This window comes from Homalodisca vitripennis, chromosome 4 (genome assembly GCF_021130785.1).
Source record: "Homalodisca vitripennis isolate AUS2020 chromosome 4, UT_GWSS_2.1, whole genome shotgun sequence".
NCBI classification, from domain to species: domain Eukaryota; kingdom Metazoa; phylum Arthropoda; class Insecta; order Hemiptera; family Cicadellidae; genus Homalodisca; species Homalodisca vitripennis.
In genome coordinates this window covers 169,662,853-169,672,569 of record NC_060210.1, presented here as the reverse complement: position 1 = coordinate 169,672,569, position 9,717 = coordinate 169,662,853, and the positions used below count along the sequence as shown (strand labels likewise).

The 9,717-nt window shown below is 31.6% G+C and overlaps 1 protein-coding gene across 1 annotated transcript; it reads right to left on the bottom strand.

The window, feature by feature from the left end:
* LOC124360593 (zinc finger protein 43-like) lies at positions 1–5,541 on the bottom strand. The gene is made up of 3 exons (XM_046814339.1): positions 5,236–5,541; positions 3,011–3,160; positions 1–1,743 (listed from the first exon to the last, which is right to left on the bottom strand). The coding sequence occupies exons 1-3, from the start codon at positions 5,398–5,400 to the stop codon at positions 547–549; spliced, it is 1,512 nt and encodes a 503-aa protein (XP_046670295.1). The 5' UTR covers positions 5,401–5,541; the 3' UTR covers positions 1–546.
* Positions 5,542–9,717: the final 4,176 nt, after the last annotated feature.

The following is a 9,717-nucleotide window of genomic DNA, read 5'->3' as shown; positions in this document are numbered from 1 at the left end:
TTTCAGTTAAAATTAGCATATTTATTGATAAAAATCTAAAAATAACAATTTACTATACTGTGAATTTGATCTAAATTCAAATTCTTGGTACAAACTAATAAATTATATAAACGACTAGTTATTAAAGCATTTCCTTATCTAAGGTTTCACAGATAAGTTCTATCATCTTACATTATCATCTAGGCAGACAAGGGATATATTTGGTTATGGATCTGTAGGACACACAGAACAGATGAGCAGGAGCAGGTCGACAGCTAAACAAAGGACACTCCCTCCCCCCTGCCATGGAGTGAAGGTCGTCTATAAATACTTCCTTATCAACTATGATAGGCAAGGGACATGCACCTGCCATTTCGAAGGTCTTTTGTGAACTAATAAAAACTCTAAGAGAAACAATGTGTAATATTGGATACACTTGAGTTTAGGTTTTGTCAAAGTCTACCATTCTGATATACCCATCTACGGTGGCAAGGATTAAAAATAATTATTACAAATTAGGTTATAAAGTAATAACATTATGTTCATAACTAAACCTCTATTTGTGTTCTATTGTGTGTTGTTTTGTGTTTTATTGTGGATTCTTGCAATGTGTCTTTTCAAGTACCTTGCCAAAGAAAATGTGCGGTCACACTGTTCGCAATGAAATAATTGTGACTGAGAATGAGTATTCAAGTGTAAAGACAATGTATCAGCTCTATTGAAAGATTTATCACACAATGTACAAGCAAATAGACGCTCTCCATGAACAACCATATGCCTTTTTAAAAGATTTTTTGTAGAAAATAATTCATCACACACTGTGCACATGTGATGTTTTTCACTGTGAGAAGACTTATGTATGTATAATGATTGCTTCGTTTTCAAAATTTTCCCACAGATCTCACATATAAAAGCAGTTTTTAACTCACCTGATACTTCGGTAACATGTGAAATTTTATGCTTTCTTAGCACATCATATGTCCTAAATTTTTTTGAACATACATCACATTTTGCACGTAACACAGAATCATCATCATGAGTCTTTAAATGGTGTTCCAATGCTTGCTGTTGCTTGAATGTTCCATGGCATAATTCACAACGGTACATTCTCTCTGTTTTATGTGTGTTTAAATGATCTTGTAAACTTCTATTTGTACTTGCCACAAAATTACAAACATTACAAACAAATCTTAAACTGTGCCTCACCTTATGTACCTTTAGAGATTTTTTTGACACACTTTTCATACCACATATTTCACATTCATACATTTTAACTTTGTGTTTCAAGTGTTTATGCATGTATAATCTAATTTTTGTAACAAATAATTTACCACAAATGCCACACATTTCCTCAGGAATCATGTTTTTATGGTCTACTTTGTCGTGATGCAAAAGACTACTATATTTAGTAAAAACTGTACCACATATATCACACTTGTACTTTTTGCTGTAAAAATTAAAATATTTTTTCCTAAAATTTAATTTGCTTAAGACTTTCTGAGCTGCTTCCTCATTTTGAATTTTCAACTCTTTTTCACTCTTATTTGTTGGGTCATCATGAGTACTAATATAGTCGTCTTTATGTAATGTAGGATTCGAGTCACTCAGTGGTTTGTTGCTTTGTAAACACTCGTGTTGAGCGTCTTCTAATTTTTGAAATAAGGAATCATGTTCTAAGAGGCTATCAACAAAACTGAAGTCTGAAGATGTTTCTGGTAAATCAAGGCATGTACTGGCGCTATTTTGAGAATTTTTTTCAAGAATCTGTAACAAAAAAAATCATATAGTTATGATATATTCTTAATCAATTAAAAAATTAAATATTAAGAACATAAGTGTTTTTAATTTTTAAATCAATTAATTGACTATACTTTTCTCATGTTTTATAACTGACACACTCCTCATGGAATCTTTAACATATTTACAGGATTTAAAATTTTTGTTAAAGCTTGTAATTTTTTTAACACATTGTTCAGATTTGCCTTTGTCAAGATATATCTAGAAATTGGTATTTAGGTATGAGATATTTACATCTTTCTTTTGAGAAAATCTGGCTCTACCTATCTTTTATTTTATTCTCAAACATTACAACATTTTTAGACATGTTGATAGTAAAGTTATGTTTATACAAACAACTGTTCAGATATCCTTATTTAGCAATTGACTTTAATAAGAATAAATTATTGCAAATTTGCATGAATTGAAATATCAATAGTTTAAATACGGCTAATCAAATGTAATTATTTCACTCTGCATGGGACATAGATAGCATTCACAAAAGTTTTTGTAGATTCAAAAACACATAACTAAATATTTATCTAAATTTCACCTGTGAAATAATATTATAATTTAAAAATAAAAGTACGAAGTTTATCCAAAAAGTGTCCAGCCTCCCTTTGCTGTCCTATTATTATATAACTGACCATCTCAGACCAGTTATAGGAATTGAGAGAGGATCCTTCCACAAACATCACCAGACATTCTCTGCACTCCACCAGTCAGTAAGCCATAGCATTCTGTTCTGTATATTATAACATGTGCTTATGTCGCATTTTATAATAACTGAATGTATTGAGCAAAGAATTTGCATTAAGCTTTGTCTGAAAAAGTATTGTTCTGCTTCAGAGACAATCTCTATGATACAGCTTTTGATGGTGAGTCTACGAGTGACAATCAGATACAATTTAGTTGTTTAGGTGAGTAAAAGACTACTGTACAGCTATTCAGTGGAGATTGAGGTGCAATCTAGCAAGATTACAATTTCCAGAAACTCTGCAAACATTGAGAATGAGATTACTTTTTACAGTACAGTTACTTTTGTTTTGTTAGTGACCTGCAGACTACAAGATTTGGCCTTCAACTGCATGGTGAGCCAAATTGAAACAATAGCAAACCCAATATCCTACTTGTTGCTTTATAACATAAATTCATTTGTCATGTATGTAGAACATAGGTATTTTAAACAATTATTGGAATTTTAGGATTATAAGGATTTTAAATAGAAGCTTCAATATAAACTTATTTCTCTTACCCCATCTGAAAGTGACTGAATTCCTCCAGCAGCACACTGAAGTAATAATGTATTTGCATTATCACACAGCTCCTTAAATTTAACCCAGTTTTCAAGTTGTTCCTTACACCGATGGCAAATCTTGTTAGGTAGATCATCTCTGGGAGTAACCTAAAACATTTGAATTTAAAAAAGTTTGTTCACTTTTAACAATTTAGGATAATGCCTCATTAAGAACAATGCTTTCATTTCTCTAAATTTCTTTGTATCCTTCACATTTTTTAATTCCATGTAAATAGTGTCTACTTCATTGACACCAACTGCAAATTTAGGCTTGGTTACCATTTTACGTAGTTAACTTTAGTTAAAAAAAGTATTTAGTAGAATTTAGGAACTAAAAGTGGATTTGTGGGTTTTTAAATCACTGCAAACCTTCCAAAAACTGTATCTTCTATGTGTTTTAATCGAAGGGAAAATGCTGAGTGTATGAGTTAATGTTGGGTGAGAGTTCAAGCCAAATATGACTATGAAAAAGGCCCATATCTGTCTTTAGGAAGCTAAGATAACATTGTTAGTTGCATGTCTGAGGACTGCGCTCTCCTGCTCAAGCTCAGTAACAAAACGGCACTTTATTGTCAATGTAAGTTTTATGAAGATTAATAGTTTTCAATGTATTGCATTCCTTTTGTTTACAATCATTTGTACAATATTTCAGTCTGAAGACATAGAATTAAGATATTAATGAATTACGAATAAGAACAACAGTCAGCAAAGAGACTATGAATTTAAGTTGGATAAATTTAAAAGCAGAAACTCATTTGGAGATAACTTCAACATATAAATAAACTTGAAAGATTGTTACCCTTTAAACGTGATAGCTTGATATTTCAACTGCCATATTTGTATACACAGCCAAATTTAATGTTACTTGCAGTAACATGATGGTGGTTAACAACTTTCAACACTTAATGGAATATCGACCACCTTAAAAGTAGCTACTGTTTGTGCACACAGACAAATTTTTTTTAATGACCAAATAAATATAATATTCATCATGTATACACCAAGATGAAATAAAGAAAATAATTAAGAATATTATTTTATACTAACTCTGTTTGGTATGGAGTGGTTGATGTTTCAACCAGAAAGCATTAGACAAAGTATCAACTGTAGCTGTGTTCTGATCTTAAGAGTCACTGATGTAGAATGTTTACACTTATGTTCTCAGTACTATGTATAATTTTTAGAAGTGAAATATAATAATTTTGTAGCCTGAATATATTGATGGGTATAATAATTAAATATCATTTGACAATTTCAATATAAAAAGCTGGGTCCCTTTATCTTACTCTACACGATTATTGTAAGTCTATAGTATGGATGGACAAATTAAATATTCACATATTGAGGAATTTTCTCCATTTTTCAATTTTTCATGGGTGTTCTTCAGGGTAGGGTACGATAAGCAGACCCAGTTTTTATATCAAAAAAGTAATCATCGATACCTAATATTCGCATCTCAAATCCTAGACTATCAATCGATATAAAAGTATCTATATAGTCCTCAATAACAATCATATGTTTTTAAATTAAAATATGGATTTAATATTTACAGTGATGAAACAAATTATTATTAGCAAAATTAGGAAAACAGAAGACGACCATATTTGCTCCTCTCACAGTTACAGTTGTTTCTTTCCCACAAATTTCACATAATGGATTTTTCGGTACGAGTCCAACATGTTGAAGCCACGTATAACATGTCTTATCATCTTCCAAAGCAATTTCGTGTAGTTTTCTAAAATGGACTGTCATTTTTAATAATCAAATGTTACTTTTATATGTAAAATTTAAATATTACCCAACGTGTATTATTTGAAAGTGTTTACAGCTGTTGATATAGATTATTTGTTCAAAATAATTAATCAGTATCGATTGATTATATCGGTGGTTATGATTAAGTAATATCGTTTGCCAATTTGTATATAAAAAACCAGGTCCGCTTATCGTACCCTACCCCTTCTTCATTTTATTTAATTAATATAGCTATCCTATTTCCTCATTTAAAAAATCAACAAAATGTTTGAAGTGAGACTGTAAACATTTACGGAATTAGTATACAAATGTTAGTATGAATGTTGTGACTAAAGTAGTTTAGTTTAGCCACTAAAAGTATTGGAACATTGGAGAAATTCAAGTCGTTAACCAATGTGAAACTGATAAAAGTAATAAACTGATAAACTAACCTCAATGTCAACACAAGCTTTTATTCTTGAAGTCATAGAGACTAATGAAGAATCGGCTGTTGTGCTGTCAGCAAATATTAGATATAAGGATGTATTCTGACTTAAACATAATCGACACATGTTTTTCAGATCTAACAAGGAATTAATTAAAGTTTCAGGAGCCATTTATGTCCAGCACGATAATGGCAATAGAAAACGTATTCCACTGTTGATATCTGAAAACTAAACTATGAAACTGACACTTATCAGTAAATTGAGTACTGACACTGACACTCACAGAAGAAGGTACTGACTACAATTTTACAAACAGTATTGCAGGAGCAATGCAACAAAAAAAGGCAATGCTTGGCAAAGAGAACTCTAGACTGAGTGGTGAAACATGAAACACATGGCTCTCAGACATGTGTCGTTCGGTCATGGCCCGTTCAATTCGTACGTCAGTTAGGTGAACGAGTGATCCGAGTTAGTGATGGGAGAATCTAATACAGAATCGAAGAATATTCGAATACAGGCCGTGTATTCACATATCGGAATACCTCAAAATAAATTCCAATACTTTTGAAACGAGTATTCGTATATATATATATATATATATATATATATATATATATATATTTTTTTTTTTTTTTTTTTTTTTTTTTTTTTTTTTTTTCTAAAGTCCATAAATCTTGGGTATGGCATGTTTGTAAAAGGCACAGAAAGGAAAAGAGTTTTCCAACCTTTTTGGCAGGTCAATTCCAAATAACCAAGAACAATAGATTTCGGGAAGGAAGTATGTCGTCTAGACCTGTCTGTTAGAAATAAGCCTACTAAACGCATATAAAGTATTCGAAATACAAGGGTACTTTTGAATACACCATATTCGACTCTTTCAAGTATTTGATTTTCCCATCACTAATCCAGAGTGGAATGCATGGAAAACATTTTAGGAGCGAACCAGGAACTTAAGAACATCAATATTACAGGCTGTTGTGACACTAAATTTTTCCCTTTCTAACAGATGCACGTGTATTGTTTCGATTTATTTGGTATTTATTTTCATCTGTCCTTCTAACATAGCCAAGAGATTCCAGTATATCAAACAGATTTATATATATATATATATATATATATATATATATATATATATATATATATATATATATATATATATATATATATAAAGCTATTTTATGGTCTGCGACGTGTGTGCTGACAATCTTGAACTTAGTCAATTCCTCCCCATGGGCGACTATATGTATAAACGAAAATTATACTTTTAATTTTTTATTTGTATTCAGTAATGTCGCGCGCGCGCGCGCGTGTGTGTGTGTGTGTGTGTTCATTTATTCACATTATGAGTAATTTTATTTATTTTGACGGCGTTTTCAGTTTTTAACGATTTGGTAGTGTTATTTGAAAATGGGATAACGCACCATCAAAAAGTTATAGTCAAAATAGAAAGAAAGTCGTACTTACGAAGAAAATGTCTGTAATCATATTTATTTTCATTTCAAAAAATAAAATCTTTTCTTTTGTTGATAAACTGTATATTTTTTGTCCTTGAGACACATTTTGCACTTATTTTAGATTTTGACCCCAGCGCCTCGTCATGAATTCATGAACAGAGTAAAACTTGTTGGACACTAATATGAAGAGATTCGGTGAGAGTGTCACCATGAGTATTATAATTACTGTTGTCGAGCGTCCCTACTTTGGTATTATTTATATAATACAAATGTTTAATATACTGTAATGACTTAGCTTATCTACAACAATAGAACAAACAATGCAATGAATGTCTCATTATAATAGCTTGATAACTTGTTAAGATAAATATTGCAACCAACTCTTATGAGATAGTGGACATTAAGTATATTTATGACGAAATATTTATAGCCACGCTTTGGATAGGAACATTGACTTTACTGATTCATACAATCAAAAGTACTAGTAAGTCACAAATGCGCTATCAAGCCACTACAACGGGAGTGCCTCTTTTGTAAACGGACGCGTGATAGAATTGTGATGAGCTCGAGTTATAATTATCGTTGTAGAAGCTTGATAGTTTAAATCGCTTCCAATTGATCAGGCTCCGATTAGTATGTTTGAGTTCTTTAGGATTAGGCTTTATACAATAACCAACGAAATGGTTATCTGCTAATTACTATTATTGAGCTTTAATTAACAGCGTAGTTTTTAGACTTGTTGAGCTGATCTTTTGTGGTCTGTTGATTTTTTTGTTATATGTCCCTTTTATTATTTCGGGGAGGGATACATCCTGATGTCCCAGCTGACTACACAAATGAGTATAGTGTAATAATTAGATGTAGTTAAATTAATGTAACAATCACGCTCGGTAGTAAGGACGAGCCATGCATTCCTCCCCTATCCGATTGGTGAAAATTGGTCTTACCTTGCTTTACTTTCCTTTCGCCCATGCACGTCTTATTTCTTTCTTAGGTATGTCTAGTATAAAATAATGCAGTTAGCAATTGTTATGTATTCTTCAAAATTTTGCTTAGACATGCCCTTAAGCCATCTGCATCTCGTAAACTAATCACACTCTAGTTGTACACTATTATTCCCATTGGCTGGTCTCTAAACTGCCAAAGATCTTAGTTAATTATTTTAAGAAAGAAAATTATTAATACTTAAATGTTGTTTTGTCCTTTATGTTATTTATAATATGCATACGGATCATTCTGGACTTTTTCTGGGAGGAATTCCGTAATGCAATTAGCATTATAAGGTAAAGAAAGTTCATACTTCATACAGAAAGCATCGTAAATCGAAGTGAGTTTTAAGCTGCGGTTGAAAGGAAGATACAGAAACGTATTTGTACTCTATTGTCCTCATTTAAAAATCAAAAACTAAAAAATAAACAAAATTATTTCAGATGCTCTGAACATAATGTATATCTGGAACATGCTCACGAATAAAATTAATAAAGCCTTTTATCTGTATTTTTGTATTCATTATCCAATCATGATCACAGATTAAATAGACTTTCGACATACCACCATTTATGTTGACTGTCAAGGCCAGCTGTGAGATACATGTCATGTCACAGTAGTGGTGTGGTGTGACGTTCGGATCAACTGATGGATTTAGCTGTCACTTCCGCGACGCATTCAATTGACCCGGTCAGTGCATAGTGAGCCTGCTTGCTAGAACGTGTATACTGGTCATAGTGTAGACCAAACGAAATGAAGGACTGAACGGAATGACCGAATGAAATAAAAGATCTGCTTGCAAACAAGTGAACGAATAGAGGAAGTAACAGTATATCGTACAGCGAATTTATAGATGCATATGGCAATAAATGTATTGTTTCTGGAATTTAGTAAATGTAAAAACCCATCAAACTGAAAAAAATGGAAAGGCAGTCGCGGGACTGACCAATACAAGTAACTACTTTTTACAAAGGGTTGAAAAAGTACGTTTGCTAATTAATAAATGGTTATTTTCTATATTTTAAAAGAATATGAGACACCCGATTCTTTAACATAAGAAGACTTGTATTTTCTACAAATTTTCTTCATATTTTGTAATACTTGTTACATTTATACATTACAATGATCACTGATTTCTAAATATTGAGGTATTAAATATTTATACAATTTCAATAATATCGTTTGTATTAGTTTCTATAATTTAGTTAGTATCATGTTCACTACAATCTAGTATTTCCGAAGTAATGCTCATTTTCATTGTCATTAAATTCTAAAAATGAAATTATAGTTTTTATAATAACTGAAATAAGAAATAAAAAATCTGGAATAAAATATTACAAATGATCTTGTAAACACAGATTCTATTGCTGTTCTATGTCTCTTGTACTTCTGTTTTTATAGTTTGACATTGTTAAATTTATTTATCTTTTAAAATTTTATTAATGGTATTACGTTTTTTCAGCAAAATTGTATTAAAATATGTTTTTAAGTAATTTATTTTTGACGTGACAACGTCTTAAATTAGGTTGCTGCTCGGAGTCACTCATGATAAAGTGTAACGCCCGGTAACGTTACGATGCCCGTCCAGTGGGTCCGCCGCACGGATCCGCACGGGATAAAGCAGATAACTGTGGGTCCGCCGCACGGGATAAAGCAGATAACTATGTTTATTCGTGAAAAGTGGAGTGCCTAGATTCGTCATTTACAACAACTACAACAATAAAGTAAATAATTGTACACTGATATTTCATTATCGTAAACTATGATTGATTGATTAATTGTTTAGATTGACACAAAAGTTGAGAAACTGAGTTTATAGGTTATGTCATACTATTGACAAATGTTGATAGTGTTAAGTAAATTATTAGTTTAAATCACTCTGCAATCAATCGTAATTCAGTCGATTGAGAAGAAACAGCGCGTATTGCTAGTCCAAACATTTAAAATAACAAATTATAACCTCTAAACCTGTCATAACAGTGCGACCAAACAAACGAACTAAACCGACCAATCACCACGCGCGGAGTAAATTTAACTGTGTTTAGCA

What these genes read in the sequence shown, in the direction of transcription:
- LOC124360593 (XM_046814339.1), bottom strand. Translation starts at nt 5,400, where the DNA reads ATGGCTCCTGAAACTTTAATTAATTCCTTGTTAGATCTGAAAAACATG. An exon ending in AAGCTTGTGTTGACATTGAG is followed by an intron (nt 3,161 to 5,235) that starts GTTAGTTTATCA and finishes CAAATGTTTTAG; the next exon opens with GTTACTCCCAGAGATGATCT. An exon ending in TTCAGTCACTTTCAGATGGG is followed by an intron (nt 1,744 to 3,010) that starts GTAAGAGAAATA and finishes TTTTTGTTACAG; the next exon opens with ATTCTTGAAAAAAATTCTCA.